General features: G+C 39.4%; 1 protein-coding gene across 3 annotated transcripts in view; it reads left to right on the top strand.

Moving 5' to 3' along the window:
* Nucleotides 1-23331, top strand: part of tbc1d32 (TBC1 domain family, member 32) — a 254565-nt gene that overhangs the window by 127620 nt on the left and 103614 nt on the right. For all 3 annotated transcript variants that reach the window (XM_060850904.1, XM_060850896.1, XM_060850912.1), the window contains 3 exons: nt 4330-4448; nt 11375-11494; nt 19054-19142. In XM_060850904.1, coding sequence (XP_060706887.1) covers nt 4330-4448; nt 11375-11494; nt 19054-19142 — 328 coding nt within the window. The remainder of the gene's footprint in view (nt 1-4329; nt 4449-11374; nt 11495-19053; nt 19143-23331) is intronic.

The raw sequence follows: 23331 nt of genomic DNA, 5'->3' as shown, positions 1-23331 counted from the left end.
TGGGCGCAGGTTTTGCAATTCCTGCGGTGGCAGGGGAAAGTGCCAGGATGGGAGGGTGTGTTGTAGGGGAGCGTGGACCTGACCAGGTAGTCACGGAGGGAACAGTCTTTGCAAAAGACAGAAAGGGGTGGGGAGGGAAATATATCCCTGGTGGTGGGGTCTTTTTGGAGATGGCGGAAATGTCTGCGGATGATTTGGTTTATGCGAAGGTTGGTAGAGTGGAAGGTGAGTACCAGGGGTGTTCCGTCCTTGTTACGGTTGGAGGGGTGTGGTCCAAGGGTGGAGGTGCAGGATGTGGATAAGATGCGTTGGAGGGCATCTTTAACCACGTGGGAAGGGAAATTGCGGTCTCTAAAGAAGGAGGCCATCTAGTGTGTTTTGTTGTTGGAACTGGGCCTCCTGGGAGCAGATACGGCAGAGGAATTGGGAATACGGGATGGCATTTTTGCAAGAGGTAAGGTAGGAAGAAGTGTAATCCAGATAGCTGTGGGAGTTGGTGGGTTTGTAAAAAAAATGTCAGTGTCAAGTCGGTCGTCATTAATGGAGATGGAGAGGTCCAGGAAGGGGAGGGAGGTGTCAGAGATGGTCCAGGTAAATTTAAGGTCAGGGTGGAATGTGTTGAAGTTGATGAATTGCTCAACCTCCTTGCGGGAGCACGAGGTGGCGCCAATGCAGTCATCAATGCAGTCATCAATGTAGTAGAGGAAGAGGTGGGGAGTGGTACCAGTATAATTATGGAAGATCGACTGTTCTACGTAGTCAACAAAGAGACAGGCATAGCTGGGGCCCATATGTGTGCCCATGGCTACCCCTTTGGTCTGGAGGAAGTGGGAGGAATCGAAGGAGAAATTGTTAAGGGTAAGGACCAGTTCGGCCATACGAATGAGAGTGTCGGTGGAGGGTACTGTTGGGATGTCAGGAGAGGAAAAAACGGGGGGTTTGGAGGCCCTGGTCATGGTGGATGGAGGTGTAGAGGGATTGGATATCCATGGTGAAGATGAGGCATTGGGGGCCGGGGAAACGGAAGTCTTGGAGGAGGTGGAGGGCGTGGGTGGTGTCTAGAACGTATGTGGGGAGTTCCTAGACTAGGGGATGTAGGACAGTGTCCAGTTAGGTAGAAATGAGTTCAGTGGGGCAGGAGCATGCTGAGACAATGGGTCGGCCAGGGTGGTCAGGTTTGTGGATCTTGGGAAGGAGGTAGAACTGGGCAATGCGGTGTTCCTGGGCTATGAGGTTGGAAGTTGTGGGTGGGAGATCTTCTGAGGTGATGAGGTCCTGTATGGTCTGGGAGATGATAGTTTGGTGATGGGGAGTGGGGTCATGGTCGAGGGGGCTGTAGGAGGAGGTGTCCCCGAGTTGGCGTCTGGCTTCAGCGGTGTAGAGGTCAGTGCGCTAGACCACCACTGCGCCCCCTTTATCCGCTGGCTTGATGGTGAGGTCGGGATTGGAGCAGAGCGATTGGAGGGCTGCGCGTTGTGAGGGTGAGCGGTTGGAGTGGGGGAGGGGATAGACAGGTTGAGGCGGTTGGAAATGAAGAGGTCGAGGGCAGGTAATAGGGCAGCGCGGGGTGTCCAGGTGGATGCAGTGTGTTGGAGGTGGGCGAAGGGGTCCTCGGAAGGTGGGTGGGAGTCCTGATTGGGAAAGTAAGCTCGGAGGTGGAGGTGGCGGAAGAAGTGAAGTGTTCAACGTCACAGCGTGGTACCATACCAAACTTCAATATCATTCTTTATGGACCTGTTTTTAAATACTTTTACATAATGCTATGATTCCAGCTGATCAAAGTATAGCTGGACATGTTAAATCTCTGAATGAAACCTCGCTTGATAGATCATAACTTATTTTTACTGTTTGATTACCCAGTGATCAGTCGTTGAACATATTCACATGAAACTGCTCATGTTCTTTTAACTAAATAATACAATTTTATTGTACATAAGAAAGTACAAAGCTTTATATTTAGTCAATTCAGAAAAATCCTAATTCAGCCAGCAAAAAGAAATAGAATTCTCAGCAACATCCTTTCCAGACACTCAACACCAGTGAAGTATCATTCCTATCTAACTCTCTTCAATTTTTTTTACTTGACTGATGAAGTGTAGATTCATTTATTGTGAATCATTTATGGTGAATCTCTATACTTTCTCCAGCTGTGATTCAATCCATTGCAGTCTGTTCCTGACATACACAGACATTGACAACTTCACTGTCATCTTAACTAAACTTTAAGAAAATCCATGCAAAAACTGCAAAACAATTTAATGATTTCTTTCAAGCTCTGAAAGCCTGGGTTGTCACAAATTAAACTTTTGTTGTTATGAAACTGTGTTTTTCTGAACTGAAACCTGATTGTAGTCCCTAGTCTTTCTTTCAGTATGCCATAAAAGTACAGCTTTCCAAACATTTCATCAGTTAATCTGTTGGATAACTCAATTAGTGTTTTGCTTAAGGTACATGCTTTCTTGGAAATGATCTTTGAAATCATTGTTCAAAAAGAACTTTCTGACCTCTTGAGACAAGCAAATAGTCTTCCAGAACTAAACCCATTCCACACATTTCTAGTTTAAAAATCCAGATTCTCAATTGATGGTAATGCTTTTTAAACCTTTATCACAGTCGGTAAATATACGAAAAGTCTGCTTCCTAGGGAACTTGCCCTTTGCTTTTTCATTTCTCTCTTCTAAATAAGACACATTAACACTGAGAAGTGGCAGGCAGGAATAGCTATTGCTATCATTTCAACTGTCCATCTCTATCTTGTATATGCCAAGCACAATGTGTTAAAATTGGGCCTCTGTGACGACAGAGATAATGTACATTATGAGTAGAATTGACAGATGGCTAGAAATGCACAATAATATGTTGCCAGTGTGAAAGCAGTAAATACACTGAGTACATATTCAACTACTGGAAAGTTGCTGCAGCATGTTGATGGAACAGCTGAGTTCAGTTACATCAATTCCATGAAGGTACAGGTATAAGCAGATAAAAGTAGAAAAAAGGTCTCCAGCATAGATATCTGTCCTGCAAGAGAAAGTAGTTAATAAAAGTTTTACAAGGCTATAGCTAAGAATACTATACAGTTTTGAACAGCAAATACTGTGTATAATTTTGATCAGCTTATTGTAGAAAGCTCCTTAAAAGCATAAAAAGTATAGTGTAGGTTTTCAAGATGAGCTTGATTACCAGGGAAGTCTTGTCACCAGTGCAATTTCCATATTTTAATATGGTTTCAACAGAATAAGATATTTCTTCTGGTTATGGAATCAGTGGTGAATAGTAAGAAGTCCCTTCTCTAACTCTCGTTGCTCATACTTTCATCTTTACTGTCAGTGCATTCATATGGCTGCTTTTAAACCCTTTCTCCCCTATCTTGTTTCCACATCCCACTTCATTCACTTTATTCCATCACAGTACTTTAGATCTACTGTCTTACTGATGCAAAGTCTGTCTTCAGCTTCCAGTACATTATATAAAACATTTTAGCAATTCTTCTTTTCCCTCTTGCCTTTGTGTTTGGTCTCTAGATTATAGTGATGATTCTGTTCAGTTACTAGATCAAAAAGGAGTAAAGGAAATAGGAGATTGCAGTTGTTGAGAGGTAACTTGAAAAAATAGAAGAGGCACTTAAATGATGATGTGAAGAGGTAATGAAAGAAATTGAAAAGGAAGGGTTTGATTGTTTTCAGGACTCGCCCACTGCTTGCTAGCCAACTTAAAAGGTGCAGTTCCCCACCAAACCTTTATCTCTGCACCATGTTTCTTTTGCATGTTGTAGTTGCCCTCACAACTGTTATAGCTCAGTTTTCTCGGTCTTATGCTGTCCCTCCTGACTGCCAACCAATACCAACAACCCCCTTTATTCTTCGTAAACCTAACTTCCCTATTCACTTGTACCCAGATCCACTAACCATTACTGCTGTACCAATACAGCTGTCAACTTCCTCAACCTATTTGGGTCCAAAGGTATTTCTGAGTCCACTAACTTATCATTGTAGCTGAGATTGATCATGCCTTTTTGCCAGTTGGAAATGATGAAAAGATTTCCCTTGTTATTCTTGAATATTTTTAATTTTCTTCTTAGCTGAAAATTTGGCAACATTCCTTTATCTTCCCTTCTATTGATATTGGATTTTCTGATTTTTAAGAAAATGTAAGCTGCATTTAGTGTCAGCCAAACGATGAAAGTATGCAAAGAAGTAAGCCATAAGTGGACAGCTTCATCTCCATTTAATACAAATGTGATTAATCAATATGAAAATGTTAGCTGTCAACCTTGTGATATAAAGTATTTTTAAAATGTTATCATTTGATGATATATTTTGCTATTAGGATTCATTAAAGCCCTTGTAATGGAGTTATGGTCTGTTCTGGAGTGCGGAAGAGATGATGCAAGAATGATCAATCCCAAACCAACACCAGTGGAGCCTATAGACAGAAGTTGCCAGAAGGTAAGTGGGAAAGTTCAAAATGGAATCCTGGATTTAAGCAATGTCCATTCTAAGGACTGATATAATTATCACTTCAGGTGATCCATGTCAGAGCTAAATACAGTATTGTAATGTTTTCTTTGATCAGAAGACCACTCTGTATGACCCAAAGCTTCTGTGCCTCTCTAACTATTATGGAATAGGGATTGCTAATTTCCAACTGAATTAGGATACCTTTCTGTTGTTTACATGTTTTAAGCTGTCAATCCTTTACAAAGACCTCTTGTAGCTGGATAAAGCTTACAATTCACTGGTACAAGGTGAATTTGAGCATGGAATCCAGTAATGCAAGACCAACACTGAACTAACCTGTCAAAAGATTAGTATAATGAAAGATTTTGGTAGCTTGAACTCTCACTTGTGGAGGAGAACAAAATTATAGACCACCAATATAATAGAATTGCCAAGAAGTCAGAAGTGTCATGATTATATTAAACATTGTCCAATTTAATATTTGGGACTTTGATGGATTGAAATGATTTTAAAAGGACTGAGAACCTCCTGACTTAAAATGGTCACAGACATCATCTGCCCCATACAGTTTGGCTAAGTTTCATAAAATCAATGTGGATTAAACAAAAGATACTCTGAGCTGAAACTAACACTTTTTTCAAGGCCAAAAATCAAGTCTGGAAGTAAAACTTGTGCAGACATGGAATACACAGAAATGCTGCTTTAAAAGGTATTTCTTGTTGACAGAAGAAGAAAAGATGAAGGCAGAATTGAAACTAGTTAGAAAATCTTCTATCACTTGCTCATTCTCCCTCTCTCATTGGCTCTCTCTCTCACTCCTCCCCTCTCTCTTGTTGTCTGCCTCTGTCGTCTCTCAACAAAAGAAATTAGTTGCAACACTAACTGGAAGGAAATATCAGGAATCCAAAAACGTTAAAGGTCACTGCAATATTAATGATTTGATTGTCACGTAAATGTCATGGGTTTTATCACTTGTGTCTCAAAGACCTTGTATTTAAAAAAAGCAGCACAGGAACAGGCTCATTGGCCTACCAGGACCTCACTGACACATGATGCCTTTCTAAACAAAAAGCTTTTTGCCTCTACATGATCTGTATTCCTCTATTTCTTGCCTATTCATGATTTGGAGATGCCAGTGTTGGACTGGAGTTTACAAAGTTAAAAATCACACATCACCAGGTTATAGACCAACAGGTTTAATTGGAAGCACGCTAGCTTTCGGAGCGACGCTCCTTCATCAGGTGATAGTGGAGGGCTCAATCTTAACACACACAAATTATTGCAAAAATTTACAATGTGATGTAACTGAAATTATACATTGAAAAATTGATTGTTAAGCCTTTCATCTGTTAGAATACAGTGATAGTTGTAAGGCTTAACAGACAATCAATTTTTCAATGTATAATTTCCGTTACATCACACTGTTAATTTTTGCTATAAATTCTGTGTTAGGATTGAGCCCTCCACTACTACCTGATAAAGGAGCATCGCTCCGAAAGCTAGTGTGCTTCCAATTAAACCTGTTGGACTATAACTTGTTGTTGTGTGATTTTTAACTTTGCCTGTTCATGTATCTGTCAAAATGTCTCTTAAACATTGCTTAAACGTATCCAACTCTTCTGGCAGTGCATTCCAGGCACTTACCATCCTTTGTGTAAAAACAAAATTGCCTCTCAGATGTCCTTTAAACCTACTCTCTTTTACCTTTAACTTATGTCCCTTAGGAGTATGTCCTAGTAATTGACATTATCCTAGGCAAAAAAAATCTCCAGTTATCCATTCTATCCACACCTTTCATCGATGCTTACAACATTATCAGGTTGCCGCTCATTCTTAGATGTTCAAACAAAAAAAACAAGTTTGATAACTCTCTTCTCAGAGCTAAAATCTTCCAAACCAGGCAATATCCTAGTAAATGGCTTCTGCACCCTCCCAAAGCCTCGACATCCATCCTGTGTGGTATCCAGTATTCCAAGTGTTACCTAAGTAAATTTCTGTATAGCTGAAACATGATTCACCAGTTTCTATGCTGTATGTCCTGACCAATGAAAGCAAGCATAACAGTTCTTGACAACCTTACCACTTGTGTTGTCACTTTCAGGGAGTTGTGGACCTGTATGCCTAGATCTCTCTGAATGTTGATGCTACTAAAGGTTCTGCCATTTACTTCCCTCCTGCAATTAAATCTTCCAAAATATATCACCTCACATTTATCTGGATTAAAATCCATCTGCATTTCTCCTCCACGCCTCCAGCTTATTGTATGTTCTGGCAATCATCCTCACTAACCGCAATTCCCCCAATGTTTGTGTCATCTGCAAACTTATTGATCAGGCCAAGTACATTGTCCTCCAAATCTTCAATATATGTTACAAATAGTAAGGGTCCCAGCTCTGATCCTTAAGGTGCACCATTGGTCTCCAGTGAGAAAAAACCTATGACACTAATTCTCTTGTTTTCTATGATCAAGCCAGTCTGTATCCATCTTACAAGCTTACTGCAAATCCCATGAACTTCACCTTTTTATCAGCCTGCCATGAGGGACCTTGTCAAAAGTATTGCTAATGTCCATATAGACAAAATCTACCACCCTGTCCTCATCAATGTTACTTTCTCTAAATGTTCAGTGTGAGACATAACATTCTCTGTGCAAAACCATGCTGCCTATCACTAAAGAGTCCATATTTTTCCAAATGTAAGTAAATCCTATCCCTAAGAATCTTCTCCGATAATTTCCCTGCCACTGACTTAAGGCTCACTGGTAATTTTATTGATCTGGATAGAAAATTGTCTAGCTAAAAGAAACAATAAGCATCAATGGATCAGTTCCTGGTTGGCAAGATTTACCTTGTGCCACAGTGGTCACTACTGGGACCTCAACTAGTTAAAAATTATGTAAATTGCTTAGATGAGGGAATAAAAGGATAGTTGCTAAATTTGCTGATGACACAGAGATAAGAAAATATCTTGTGAAGAGGACATAGGCAGCTACAGATGGTGCATAGATTGGTTAAGGAAATGACTAAAATTGGGCAAATGAGGCATAATGTAGGAAAATATGAAATTGTCCATTTTCATTGGAAAGTAACCTAAATAGTGAGGGTCTGCTCAGCTCTGAGATGCAGAGGGATCTGGATGTCCTTGTGCATGAATCACAAAAATTAGCGTGCAGGTATAGTAAATAATTAGGCAAGCTAATAGAATGTTATTGCTTGGGGAACTAAATAAAAGTAGGAAGGTTATGCTTGACACCACATCTTTATTGCTTCTCCTGGGATTAGCAGATAATAAACTTATTGTTTTGCTTAACCCAAGAAAACCTTGCAATCAACTCCTTATTACAACAATTAAAAAAAATCTATATTTTAACTGAAAATCTGTAGCAACAAATGAGGATAGGTGATTTTTCCTTCCTCATCTACTCATTACTGAAAAAAAATTCTTACCTAGATAATAAGACTATGAATCTCATGACCAATAGTTGAGGTAAATGATGAATAATTGCAATTATGGAAATCTAGGCCAACGTATGAGGAAGATGGATGTGCTGGTAAGATTAGATGTGGAATGATGGGAGAAGTTGAATATAAATGCCACCAATGTGTTTGTTAGTCTAAATGGCCTGTTTCTGTACTATATCTTCTACACTATTCTACAAAACGCAAGCATTTGCATTGAATCCAAGAGGGTGACATGTTTGCAGTTTTCTTTTTTTCATCAAATCTCACACTCTACCTGTAGAAATGTCTTTTCTCTCTTTTTTTTTCAAACAATCATGTTAACTTGCATTCATGTTTCATTGTTGAAAGAAGGATATTGTCCTGGAGATTTTCATCTTAGTTTCATAAAGGTTAATATGAAAACTTAGAACTTCAAACAGTTGATCCATTTTATACCTCAGGCGATAAAGGTGACTGGTTGGCAAACTGACAGTTTTGTTGAGGCATTACCATGGCAAAAACGATGGAGAACTGTTGACTACCCAGTCTCCAGGGTAATTGAAGAAAGGTAGAAGGCTTGAACACGTTTCTGAAATCTACAATAACAACAAATTTATCGTCAACAATTGAGCTTCGAACATGACTCCTTTATGCTTGCAGAAGTGACATACATTCATTCACAAGGCCCTGTTCTCTAAAAACAGAGTGTGCGTTGAAATTTTGCTTCTTTTTGGAATTGCTCAGGAGCTTAGGAAGCCTTCAGTTCTCCATTGCTTTCCCCTTGGCATGCCTCCACAAATCAGTCTTGACTTGGCAAGCAAACAATGCCCTGTTCTCCTTGGCATCCTTGCATTTAATGATTACATGACAAAACCTTAAGCAAAACACCTCTCTTCTCAGCAATGTTCAATTCTGGACTTCATTTTATTAATAATTTCTCAACAATTTGGACCTCTTGCAAAATTGTAGTTCCAATAGGTTGTGGTTAGTGCTGAAAAACAAATAAAGTAAGCACGACAGCAGTTATTCTTAAGCCAAGGGAAAAACAATCTCTTTTCCCATCTTAAAATAATATTAATGTTTTAAACGTTGTACCAGTTTGATTTATATTTGAATATGATCTTATAATTAATGAATGCATGATCAATGTTTTAATATCTAACTTTAGTCGTTACTTAACAATACATTTCTGATTGCGTTTTACAACATGCAACCTCAACTGCAACAAGTACAAATTATGGATTTATGATTCTGTAGATTGTGGTTTTCTAAGCAATCATTTCCAAGTTGGCAATAGTCTGCACCTAGAGAGAGCAATAACAAATATATCCTTTCCTATTATATTGGCCTATTCTCCTAACAGATCAACAACTTGTTTAGCTGATTGTTTTGCAAATAGGAAACTTCATAGTTGCAGTGTTTCTCCATGATATGATTTTGTAATTATTTTTAGGACTTCTTGATTTGAGGTCAGAAGTCATAGGAGCAGATATAGGCCATTCAGCCCATCAAACCAAACCGTGAGATCATGGCTGATCTGATAATCTTCAGTTCCGCTATCCTGCCTTTTTCCCATAAACTCAATTCCCTTATTGATTAAAGATCTGTCTATCTCAGCCTTGAACTTGTTTTGTTTCGTTTGAAATATTTCTGCATCATTATAGTTGTGTGTTTTTTTTATTGCTTTTGTATCAGAGTAAGATTTTGAGCATATTCTTTTAGTTATTTTAGTACTAAGTTACAGGGTATTGTTAAAATTCAATTTCTGAGTTTAATTAATCATTCCACAAATCTGTGCAGTAGAAAATTAAGCTATTTAATGGATGTCCTGGTCAATGCTGAGTCTACTGATTTCAATCACCTTAATTAGAACAAAGCATATTGGAAATGCAAATACGTAGATATAGGGTGAGGACAAGATTAAATTTGGGGTTAAGATATTTGATTGATGTTCTTGCTCAAATAGTGCAATTTGTTTGAAATACTACAGGATACAAAATGCCAACAGAAAGTTTCATGGTGAAAGTGCTTTTAGATAGTGGGGGAGGAGAGAAATTTGAAGAAAATCCTGTTTGAGATATTTATGTATATACCTGCTTGAGGTTGCAGAATAATTAGTTCAAAATGTTCTTGCAATTTCTGCAATATACTCTTGCCTATGTTTAATTCACCAAATGCAATGACATTATGGTGACATTTTATTGTTTGAACAAAATATAATTATGTAGAAATATCACTGCAGTCAGATGATATAGAATCAAGATTTTTCATTTGTAAATATATAAATTAAGAGCATGAAGCAATTAAATTTTCAAATGTCTGAGTTGAGAAAAAAATGATTTGTGCCATCTTTTAACAAAACATCTTTTATAAAACAAAGAATTGAGGATGCTGAAGATCTGAAACTAAAACAGAAATTTCTGGCAAAACAGCAGGCCTGACAGCGACTGTAGGGATGAAGAGTAACTGGACTTGAACTGTTAACTCTGTTTTTACCCCAGAAATGCTGACAGACCTGCTGAGTTTCACCAACAATTTCTGTTGTTGTTCCATATCTGACTTTCAACTAGTTTAATATTTGATGAAAATGCTGTTCAATAATGTTGATCTTCAGAAGAATGGCATAATTTCAATGTAGAAGAACAAAAATCTTCCAATTATACAATGTATCTGACGACCAAAGGATGTCACAGATTTCTTTATGGCCAATAATTTTTTTTAACCGTTACCATGCAGAAAATATGACAAAGTCTCTAATAAATGGGAATGGGTCAAATAATTATGCTCTGTTTTTAGTTGGAAGTTAACTATTGGCCAGGACAATGTGAGAATTGGCCTGCCCTTTTTGATACCTTATTATATTATCATGTACTTTACATGAAAGAGCAGAAAGACTTTGCATTCATGTCTTAAAGACAACACCATACTCCCTCATTACTACACAGAAACATCATTTAGTTCTGGAGTGAGGACTTTACTGACTGAGTATAACTGTTCCCTGAGCTAAGTTGATGTGAAAATTATTTTAGTGGATATTTGAAATATCTGCCAATTCTTTTCCATTGAGCAATGCAGTTTGGTTATTACTTTGGCGTATAAGGGGAGAACAAACATTTTTTAAAAAAGCTTATGCTTATATAATGTTGTTTCCAATTACCAAATGTCTCAAAGCACTTCAAAACCTGCACAACACTTTGTAAAGTCACTGTTGTGAATGTTGGAAATAACCAAAGAGACAATTTGTATTATTCATTAAAGAACTTTTTAATTGTATTTTCTTTCATGACCTTTGGGAATAACTAAGTAGTCATTCTTTTGATAGATGTACTGTCATGATTTGTAATCCAAGAAAAAGCAAACCACTTCTAATCACAATGCAGTATTTATAGTTCTTTGTTTTATATGGAAATGTTTCTTCATTATTGTAGAATTCTTTCAGTTTCCACATATATTAATATTTTTATGTGCTTGAAGTCATTTCTAGCTTTGGTAAACCTACTGTCATCTTTCTACGCTGTATACGAACTGATTGGCAATATGCCACTGCCAAATAAGTCAGCATATTCCTTGCGTGAAGTGCCTACCTCAATTGTTGTAAGTGTAACAGCATTTTCTTGCAATTACTTTATCAATGTTGATGTGTTAGCTTTTCACTGTGCCTCGGTACACGTGACGTTAAATTCAATTCAATTATTGCTATATTAAAAAATGTTTTAAAAGTACTTATGTATTGGTTCCCCTGACTGTTGGGGGAAAATGTATCTTGCGTGTAGATCTACTGTGATTTTTTTTTTGTTTAGCCAAAAATCCAAAGTGAAAACCAGTTGCTGTTGGATTGCTCTGGTGCAAGCCTATTTGTTGATAGAATTAGAGAATAGTATAGAATTTGAAAATGACTGTCTAAATAAATACTATATCTTTTTACTCCTTTTGCATAATTTAGTGGAGTCTATTTCTGCACTTGTAATTTTCTGTTCATGAGTTGATAGGACAGGAAGGATTCAATCCGTCCAAAATGTCGCTCTTATAAAATTGAACACCCTACTCTTAGTCTAACCTAACCTAGTCTCAGAGATTTGATATTGCACAATTATGAAAGTAAATTTGTTTACCTTAAATTTTAATAGCTGGATTTTTCTTTTGTCAAACAAAGCGTTAGCTTTCTTTTTTAAAAAATTTATTCTTAGGCTGAGTGTCATTTGCAAGTGTCATTTATAGCCCATTTCAAACTGCTCTTGAGAATGTAGTCTTGAACCTCCTTTTGTAAGCTGCAGTCTACTGAAGATACACTCACAATGTTAGAAGGTGAAGAGTTCCAGGATTTTGACATCGTGACCATGAAGGAATGTTATGTCAAAATCAGAATTCAAGTGTAATGATGGCATACTCTCCATTGGCCTGGGTGAGTGCAGCTTCAATACAATCAGTAAACGTGACACCATCCAGAACAAAGCTGTTAGCTTGATTAGCACCATAACCTCAAACATTCACTCCCCCTCCACTATTGCCAACACCACCACACTGTAGCAGCAGTCCGGACCATTTATGAGATTCAATGCAGAAATTATCCGAAGCTCCTTGGACAGCATGTTCCAAACCCATGACCATCTTGAAGGACAAGGGTTGCAGATACATAGGAACGTTACCACATGCAATTTCCCCTCCAAGCCACTCACCATTCTGTCTTGGAAATATATCACTGTTCCACCAGAGTACTGGAACTCCTTCTGTAATAGGATTGTGGATCTATCCATACCAATTGGACTGTAGTGGTTCAGAAAGGCAGCTGAGCAGCACCTTTTTAATGGTTACTGAAGATAGGCAGTAACTGCTGACCTAGTTAGCAATGCCCACCGCCCGTGAATGGATGTTTAGAACATAGAACAATACAGCGCAGAACAGGCCCTTTGGCCCTCGATGTTGCGCCAACCTGTGGACTTTTCTCCACTCATCTCCACCTACACTCTCCCAAAATCATCCATAAGCTTAACTAAGGATTGCTTAAATCTCCCTAATGTGGCTGAGTTGACTACCTTAGCAGGTAGGGCATTCCACACCCTTACCACTGTCTGTTTAAAAAACTTGTCTGTGACATCAGTCTTAAATCTATCACCCCTCAATTTGTAGTTATGCCCTCTCGTACAAGCTGACATCATCATCCTAGGAAAAACTATTTCTCTGTCTACCCTATCTAATCCTCTGATCATCTTGTATGTCTCTATCAAATCCCCCCTTAGCCTCCTTCTTTCCAATGAGAAAAGACCCAAGTATCTCAGCATTTCCTCATAAGACCTTCCCTCAAGACCAGGCAACATCCTGGTCTAATGCTTCCACATCCTTTTTGTAACGGGGCGACCACAACTGTGCACAATATTCCAAGTGTGGCTGCACCAGCATTTTGTACAGTTGCAGCCTGATATTGCTGTTCCAGAACTCAATCCCTCTACCAATGAAACCTAACACACCGTATGCCTTCATAACAGCACTATCCACCTGGGGTGGCAACTTTCAGGGATCTATGCACATGGACTCCAAGATCCCTCTGCATATCCACACTACCAAGAATCTTTCCATTGACCAAGTACTCTGCCATCCTTTTATTCTTCCCAAAGTGCATCATCTCCAATTTAGCTGCATTGAACTTCATTTGCCACCTCTCAGCCCAATTCTACAGTTTATCCAAGTCCCCCTGTAACATTCTTCCAAACTGTCCACTGTTCCACCGACTTTAGAGTCGTCTGCAAATTTACTAATCCATCCACCTATGCCTGTGTCTAAGTCATTTATAAAAATGACAAACAGCAGTGGTCCCAAAACAGATCCCTGTGGAACACCACTAGTAACTGGACTCCAGACTGAATATTTTCCATCAGCCACCCCTCGCTGCCTTCTTCTAGAGAGCCAGTTTCTAATCCAAACTGCTGAATCACCCTCAATTCCATGCCTCTGCATTTTCTCTATCAGCCTCCCACATGGAACCTTATCAAAGGCTTTACTGAAGTCCAAGTATACCACGTCAACTGTCATACCCTCATCTACATGCTTGGTCACCTTCTCAAAAAAACTCAGAGGTTTGTGAGACACGACCTGCCCTTGCCAAAACCATATTGACTATCTGAAATCAAATTGTTGCTTGCTAGATGATTATAAATCTTATCTCTTATAATCCTTTCCAAAACCTTTCCTACAACAGAAGTAAGGCTCACTGGTCTATAATTACCTGGGTCATCTCTGCTGCCCTTCTTGAACAAGGACACAACATTTGCAATCCTTCAGTCCTCAGGTACCAAATCTATACTGGACTGACACTTTCCATTTCCTTTCCCTTGGACTGTTGATACTGTTTTTTGTGATACCTTTCCAAGTCTGTGGGAATGATTCCGATGGTGTAAGCATTTTATTCTAATAAATTGAAGATTTATATCCAAACTCTTGTGGCTTGGAAACCTCACAGACTAGGAACCTTCTGAGGTGAATGTGTCCTCAGAATTGACTTGATTCTCTTGTTAGGAGAAGCTGTTCTGCCATCTGAACTAAACTTTAAACCTTCTATTCTGAAGGCAAAGCTAAACAAATTATTTGCATGTGTTTGCTCTGCTTGTCATAAATCCAGCATTCTATCTGTTATCCGTTAACATTACAGGGGGTCTCTGAAGCACTCAACTATAATTGCATTGTTTCTTGCAACTGATATATTCACTGTCAAGTGACTTTTCAAACTTGTTTTTATTAACAGTTTCACACAACTAACCCATCCATCGGTATCGTGTATACAATACACCTTTCATCACAACAACCTGCAATCTTTGTCCTACCAGATGATGGAGGTTGCAGGTTTGGGAAGTGCTGCTGAAGAAATACTTATTGCTGCAGTGCATCTTGAGGGTAGTACTCTGCAAATTAAAACGCTTAAGTCAATGGATGTGCACTGTTCAAAGTGGCTGTCTTGTCCTGATTCATGTTGAGTATCCTGAGTGGTGTTGAAGCAACATTACTTCTGACAGGTGGAGAATATTCATTACACTCTTGATGTGCATTATAGGAATACAGTGGCAAGAGTCAAGATGTGAGTCCCTTGATGAAAAACAGTGTCTAATCTGCTGCAGTATGCATGAAGGAGAGGTGATTATGCTTTCTTGTAGATGGTATACAATGTAGCCATAGTTCACTGGTGGTGAGGAAAATTAATGGTTTAAAATGGAGTGCTGTTCAAGTGGAGTGCTTTATTCTGGATGGTGTTGGTTTTCTTGAGCTTTATTGGAACTACATCCATAATGTTTCTGATCTTGTACTTTGTAGATGGGAGAAAGACTTTGAGGAGTCAGGAGTGATATTACTTGTAAGAGAACTCCTAGCTTCTGACCTTCTCTCGTAGCCAGACATTTGCATGGCTAGTCCAGTTTTTCTTTTATCCATTAATGGAGGACAACATTTGCTGCTACCCCTGTTTGTCCTTGAGAAGGTGATGGTGAGCTTCCACATTGAATTGCTGCCCTCCACTTGCATTAAATATACCCATAATGTTGTTAGGGAGGAATTCCAGGATTTTGATTGAGTGACACTGAACGAACAGCAATACATTTCCAAGTCAAGATGGTGAATGGCTTGGAGGCAAACGTACAGATCGTGTTGTTATCGTGTATTTGCAACCCTTGTCCTTCGTCATGACTGTTGAGGGTTTGGAAGGTGCTGTCTTGATAAACTTGTGTAGTTGATCCAGACTGCTGCTACTGAGTGTTGTTGACAGAGGGAGTGAATGTTTGTGGATGTGGTGCCAGTCAAGTGGGTGGCTTTGCTCTGGATGTCAAAATTCTTGAATGCTGTTGGATTTGCACTCATCCAGGTAAATAGAAAGTATTTTATCACTCTCCTCACTTGTGTCTTGTAGATGGTGGACAAGTTTTGGAAGTCTGGAATTGAGGATTCCTAGCCTCTTTTCTCAAGTTCCCCCAAAATCTTGCTATCTTTCACATTAAAATTATGCCCCCATTGCTATTGACCCTTCACCTAAAGGGAGAAACTGCTTTCTATCCACTCTGTCCATTAATCTTGTAATCTTCCTCTCCTCAATCAGGCTTTCTCTCATCCTATTCTGCTTGAAAAAAAGAAGTCAAGCTTAACCATCTTCACTTCACTTTATAGCTAAAATGTTCCATGCCAGACAACATCCAGCACCTCTTCAATCTAATTACATTCTTCCTAAAGTGTGGTGACCAGAACTGTGCACAGTATTTGGGCAGCACAGTGGCTCAATGGTTAGCACTGCTGCCTCACAGTGCCAGGGACCCAGGTTTGATTCCACAGACATTCTCCCTGTGATCGCCTGTGTTTCCTCAGGTGCCCCAATTTCCTCCCAGTCCAAAAGATGTGCCAGTTAGGTGGACTGGCCATGCTAAATTATCCATAGTGTTCAGAGATGTGTAGGTGAGGTAAATTAGCCATGGCAAATGCGGAATTAAAGGGATGGAGTGGGTCTGGGTGGGATACTCTTTGGAGAGTCCGTGAGGACTCAATGAGCCAAATGACTTCCACACTGTAGGGATTCTATGATACTGCAGCTGTGACCTAACCAAAGTCCTAATACAGTTCCAACATAACCACCCTGCCCTTACAATTTATGCCACAGTATGTCCTGTATACCACCTTAACTATACTATTAACCCATCCTGCTGTTTCATTGATCTGTGGACAAGCACCCCAAGATCCCTCTTTTCCTCTGATATTTCTAGTGTTCATTGAACACTTCCTTGTTTTTCACTTCTTCAAACGTTAATCACCTCACACTATTCAAGGTTAGATTTCAATTGCCTCTGATTTGCCCATTTGATGAATCAGTCTATATCCTCCCATAACCTAGGACCTTCTTTCTCATTGTCAACCACTTGGCCTATCTTCCTGATATTTGCATACTTACTTACTTATTCCCTTGGTGCTTTTTTTTCTATATTGTTCCTCCCACTCCCTTTGACTCCAGTGTTGCTAAGCCTCCTTGATGCCATGCTTGATCAAATGTAGCCTTGATGATAAGGGAGTCATTTTCATCTAATCTCTGGAATTCGGCTCTTTTGTCTATGTTTATTTGAACTAAAGCTGCATTGAGATCAAAAGCTATCGGTCAATAAGTGCCACAAACGGAGTATTGGTGAGCACATTATTGCTGAACTTGTTGCGAGATAGCAATGTTGATACTTTCTGATGGTCAAGAGTAGACTGATAGTTTTCCAAGTTAGATTTGACACACATTTTGTGTACAGGTGAAACCTGGGCAATTTTCAAGTGTTGGATAGATCTCAGTGTTATAACTGCAGTGAAACAGATTGGTTAGAGGAACAGCAAGTTTTGGACCACACCTTCAGTACTATTACTGGTATCTTGTCAGGGCTCATAGCCTTTGAAGTAGCCACTGCCTCCGGCCATCTCTTGATATCACATAGAGTGGATCAAATTGGCTGGAGATTGGCATCCGTGGTGCTGGGAACTTTTGCAAGCAGTTTAGATAAATCATCCACTCACCAATTCTGGCTGAAAGTAGTTTGAAGATTTAAGATTGGTGATGCCCACAGGGTGTTGTTGATGGGCGATTCAGTAATGGTAATATGGTTTAATGTCAATATTTAAATATTACAATCTGAACATCAGCATTCCTTCAATACAGAGCACATATAATGCATTGCTGGAAAAGCGCAGCAGGTCAGGTAGCATCCAAGGAGCAGGAGAATCGATGTTTCAGGAATGAGGAAAGTGTGCCAAGCAGGCAAAGATAAAAGGTAGGGAGGAGGGACTTGGGGGAGGGGTGTTGGAAATGCGATAGGTGGAAGGAGGTTAAGGTGAGGGTGATAGGCCAGAGTGGGGGTGGGGGAGGAGAGGTCAGGAAGAAGATTGCAGGTTAGGAAGGTGGTGCTGAGTTCGAGGGTTGAGACTGTGACAAGGTGGGGGGAAGGGAAATGAGGAAACTGGAGAAATCTGAGTTCATCCCTTATGGTTGAAGGGTTCCTCGGCAGAAGATGAGGCGCTCTTCCTCCAGCCGTCCTGTTGCTATGGTCTGGTAATGGAGGAGTCCAAGGACCTGCATGTCCTTGGTGGAGTGGGAGGGGAGTTGAAGTGTTGAGCCATGGGGTGGTTGGATTGGTTGGTCCGGGTGACCCAGAGGTGTTCTCTGAAACGTTCCGCAAGTAGGCGGCCTGTCTCCCCAATGTAGAGGAGGCCATATCGGGTGCAGGGGATGCAGTAAATGATGTGTGTGGATGACCTCTCCACCCCCACCCCCTCTCCGGCCTATCACCCTCGCCTTAACCTCCTTCCACCTATCGCATTTCCAATGCCCCTCCCCCAAGTCCCTCTTCCCTACCTTTTATTTTAGCCTGCTTGGCACACTTTCCTCATTCCTGAAGAAGGGCTCATGCGCAAAACGTCAATTCTCCTGCTCCTTGGATGCTGCCTGACCTGCTGTGCTTTTCTAGCAACACATTTTCAGCTCTGATCTCCAGCAACTGCAGTCCTTACTTTCTCCTAGAATATATAATGCGTTGTTGAGGACCTGCAAATGAATGTTTCAGCCTACATCAATTATCTAATACTGCTTTTATTGTTGGAATATTAGTTTTAAAAATAAAACTAATAGGGCAGCACGGTGGCTCAGTGGTTAGCACTGCTGCCTCACAGCACCAGGGTCCCAGGTTTGATTCCAGCCTTGGGTGACTGTCTGTGTGGAGTTTTGCACATTCTCCCCATGTGTGTGTGGGTTTCCTCTGGGTGCTCCGGTTTCCTTCCACAATCCAAAGATGTGCAGGTCAGATGAATTGGCCATGCTAAATTGCCCCTAGTGTTATGTGCATTAGTCTGAGGCTCTGTTGGGTGCATTAATCAGAGGGAGATGGGTCTGGGTGGGTTGCTCTTCAGAGGGTCGGTGTTGACTGGTTGGGACGAAGGGCCTGTTTCCACACTGTAGGGAATCTAACCTAATCTAAATACAGAAAATGCAATTATATTTTCTACGATTGTGCATAGATTCATTGTATGTAGACTCCTTGAAAGATTGTGTGTATGTCCACAAAAATATTAAACAAGCTTATTGGCCAATTATTATTTGTGTTATAGATCTCTTTCAACCATTGTTTGCAATAATTACAACTGACTTATTTTTCATTTTAAAGGATTTAATTGACCGACTGATAATTATGAATTCGAATGCTAAAATACACTCGCTGTTCAACTATGAACATTCTCATATGTTTGGTGTTAGGTAAGCTGGAATCCTATTCCATAAAGGAATTTAATTTCTAACTATTTCTGTTTATTTCAAAATTAAAAAATATTGTCCCTGGAATTTCTTCATTGCTCTTTAACTGTTAAGAAACCTTAGTTGTTATTTCTAAGTTCCTAGCTTTCAGTGGGTGCTGAATCGAATTATGGTATCCCCAATATTACCCCCAAAAAAGGTCAGATTCGGCATGCAGCAGGGACCAGGGATGCAGCTGTGGCCAAGTGGCGAAGGTGATAGATTTGAAATTCGTTGAAATTTGCTCACATAGGTTATAATCCTGTTGACTACCATTGTAAATGTTTCAAATTTTAGGGTACTTGGTGGCACAGTGTTAGTACACTGGCCCAAAAGATCCTGGTTCAAGTCCTACCTACCACAGACATGTATCATTACGTGTTAATAAAAGAGATCTACGGGGTGTAGGTTTGCTCGCTGAGCTGTAGGTTTGATATCCAGACGTTTCATTTCCTGGCTAGGTAACATCATCAGTGGTGACCTCCAAGTGAAGCGAAGCTGTTGTCCCCTGGTTTCTATTTATATCTTTCTCCTGGATGGGGTTCCTGGGGTTTGTGGTGATGTCAGTTCCTGTTCATTTTCTGAGGGGTTGATAGCTGGCATCTAGATCTATTTGCTTGTTTATGACGTTGTGGTTGGAGTGCCAGGCCTCTAGGAATTCTCTGGCATGTCTTTGCTTAGTCTGTCCCAGGATAGATGTGTCGTCCCAAAATGGTGGGTTTTTTTTTCATCCATGTGTAGGGCTATGAGGGAGGGGTCATGTCTTTTTGTGGCTAGCTGCTGTTAATGTATCCTGGTGGCTAACTTTTTTCCTGTTTGTCCTACGTAGTGTTTGTGGCAGTCCTTGCATGGAATTTTGTAGATGACGTTGATTTTGTCCGTGGGTTGTACTGGGTCTTTTAAGTTAGTTAGTTTTTGTTTGAGTGTATTGGTGGGTTTGTGTTCTACTAGGATTCCGAGCGGTCTCAGTAATCTGGCTGTCATTTCTGAAACTTCTTTGATATATGGTAAGGTGGTTAGGGTTTCTGGCTGCGTTTTGTCTGCGTGTCGTGGTTTGTTCTTGAGGAATCTGCGCACTGTATTTTTTGAGTATCCGTTCTTCTTGAATACGTTGTATAGGTGGTTCTCCTCTGTTTTTCGAAGTTTGTCTGTGCTGCAGTGTGTGGTGGCTCATTAGAATAGTGTTCTGATACAACTTCGTTTGTGTGTGTCAGGATGGTTGCTGGTGTAGTTGAGTATTTGGTCAGTGTTTGTCAGTTTTCTGTATACACAGGTTTGTAATTCTCCCTTGTCCTTTCTTTCTACTATGACGTCCAGAAATGCGAGTTTGTTGTCAGTTTCTTCCTCCTTGGTGAACTTTATGCCTGTGAGGGTGTTGTTGATGATGTTAAATGTCTCTTCTATTTTGTTTCGTTTTGTGATGACAAAGGCATCATCTATGTAGCGAACCCAGATTTTTGGTTTGATGATTGGTAGGGCTGTTTGTTCTAGCCTTTGCATTACAGCTTCTGTTATGAATCCTGATAGCGGAGATCCCATGGGTGTGCCGTTGTTTGTTTGTAGATTATGTTGTTGAAAGTGACGTGGGTGGTGAGGCACAGGTCCACTAGCTTCATGATGTTTTCATTGGTAATGTGATTGATGGTGGTTGGTGTGTGTGTGTGATGGTCTGGTCTAAAAGTGTGGCGAGTGTTTCCTTTGCTAGGTCAATGTTGATGGAGGTGAACAGTGCTGTTACATTGAATGAGATCATTACTTCGTCTTCCTCTATTTTGGTGTTTTTGATGATTATTAGGAATTCCTGGGTGGAGTGGATGGAATGCTGTGACTCTTCTACTAGGTGTAGAGATCTACACCAGGGACAGAGCTATGGAGAAAATGGAGTAACAATATCTTCAATCAGTTTTGAACATATTTATCTCTTGTAAGAGTTATTGTTCAGTTTTGTGCACAGGTATTTCATTGTAAATATTTGTTCCTGTTTGGCTTGTGAAGTATGAGGTTTATCAAGCTCATACTTCGAATGGGTGTGCTGTCTTATGAGGATAGTTTGGACAATCTAGGTTTATATGCACTGAAGTTTAACAGTAAGATTCTGATAAGCCTTAATTGGGTAGATATGCGAGGATCTGTTTTCCTCCTATAGAATCAAGAACTCATGGTCTCTCTTGAATAATCAAGGATCATTCATTTAGAATTGATGAGGCAATTCTTTTTTTCTGATGTTGGGAATCTTTGAAACTTTGCTCCTGGTGGTAGAAGCAGAGTCTTTGAATATTTTTGAGGTAGGGCTGAACACATCTTTGTTATGAAAGTGGATGAATTGTCATTTGGGTCTACATGGGAAAGTTTTTATTGATGTTATAATCTTATCAACCATGATCTTATTGAATGGAAGGGCAAGCTTGAGGAATCTCAATGGTTTACTCCTGCTTTGTTTGTTTGTTACCTTTGGTTTGTAACCTGGAGAACTACAGATAGGAAATTAAAGGTATACATTAGAATATATTGCTTTTTTTTTTGTTTATGGAATGTGGACAAAACTGAGAAACTTAGCTTTTCTTACTTATGCCTAACTGTTCATAAGGTAGTAGTGAGTTACAGGCTAAAATCCGGGCAGTCCATATTATGTAGGTATCCCTGCATAGCTCTTGGGGAGTTATTCAACGATTTTTTTACCCAAAAATTGACTATTTTCTGAAGGAAATTTTTAAATATTTCCAACTTTTAACTTGTGATGACCACATGTAAATTTAAAACTGAGGTTAGTGTCTAAACCTAGCTATGTTTAGTGTGCTTTATAATGTGATATGCTTTTGTCATTGTTACATAAGGTGACTTTTTTTGCTAATTTTATATCAAATTTATGATTAACTTAAGTGGAGAACTAACAAGGGAGGTTGGTGGTGAAGTGTGTGTGTATCTGTATGTGTCATTGCAAGCAATGCTTAAATTAAGGAAGTTACCAGAACTCTGCTTTTTCACAATGGAGATTCTGAGCGCTATCACATTACTTCAATCATTTCCAATGTCAACAGATTTTCTCATGAAATAAGCAAATTAGTTTTGTCCTTCTGGCTTGTAGATAATATACTACATTTTGAAAAGCTAGTTTTCTGCAACAAAGATAACTTGAATGCTGTTTGATCAGAGAGTCACAGAATTGTTATAGTGTAGAAGGAAGCCAATCAGCCTCTTGTGTCTGCACTGGCACTCCAAATGACTTAGTGCCTTTCTCATGCCTTTTATGTTTAATTCTGCACATTGTTCCTCTTCAAATAATTGTTGAGCACCCTCTTGAATGCCTCAATTGATTCTGCCTACAGCACACTTCCATGTAGTACTTTTCTGACCCTAAGTATTCATTGTGTAAATGTATAGTTAAAGTAAATTATGATTTGTTCAAGTATGGTTGTTAGTTCACACAGGTGTTCCATGTTAGGGCTTTGTAAATTGAATAGGGATATAGGACATTTACTTTGCTGCAAGGTGTTTGGGTAGTATGTCCATAATTGTATTTGATTCTAACAGTTATTGTATCACACCATCTTAGTCATCAAAAATTCCTGAGGAGTTGAAGTTGCCAACACATTATCTAAACCTTTACTTTGGTATTACACCCTTTTATCAAGAATTCTTATGAACAGGGGTGTTCCAGCCATTCTAATGAACTCCATTCATCATTGTCCTGTCCAGTTGCTTATGTTTTTTAATCAATTTCATAGTTTCTGAGCAACAACCCTTTGTAATTCAAAGGTCAAAATAATTTGTTTCTAAGCACCTTTTTTCTGTTTCTTGGAGGCTACTTTTTTTGTTTTTTTTTAAAAGACTACTATTCTCCAGTGCTCCTTTTTCAATTTCACTAAACCCTTTATTAGGTGATGCTATCATATTGCAACATTTTACTACCTGCATCTGTGGGTTTTTAAGGGAAAGATTGGCAAAAAACCAAAGTCTGTATTATATATAATTAAACCTTTAAAATTAAAACCTAGTATCAAACTTCCTACAAAAGGTACAAGTAAAATGTTTTTAGTAACTCACTACAAATAAACCTCTATACTCCTTTTCCAAAATTAAAATTCTAAATCTTTTTGGCACAAGATGATCTATTGAGAAGGACTTGGTTAACTCAGTTGGCTGGATAGCCAGT

The sequence above is a fragment of the Hemiscyllium ocellatum genome, chromosome 3, assembly GCF_020745735.1.
Source record: "Hemiscyllium ocellatum isolate sHemOce1 chromosome 3, sHemOce1.pat.X.cur, whole genome shotgun sequence".
NCBI lineage: Eukaryota > Metazoa > Chordata > Chondrichthyes > Orectolobiformes > Hemiscylliidae > Hemiscyllium > Hemiscyllium ocellatum.
Note: the sequence above shows the minus strand (reverse complement) of the source record. Positions and strands in the feature narration are given on the sequence as shown.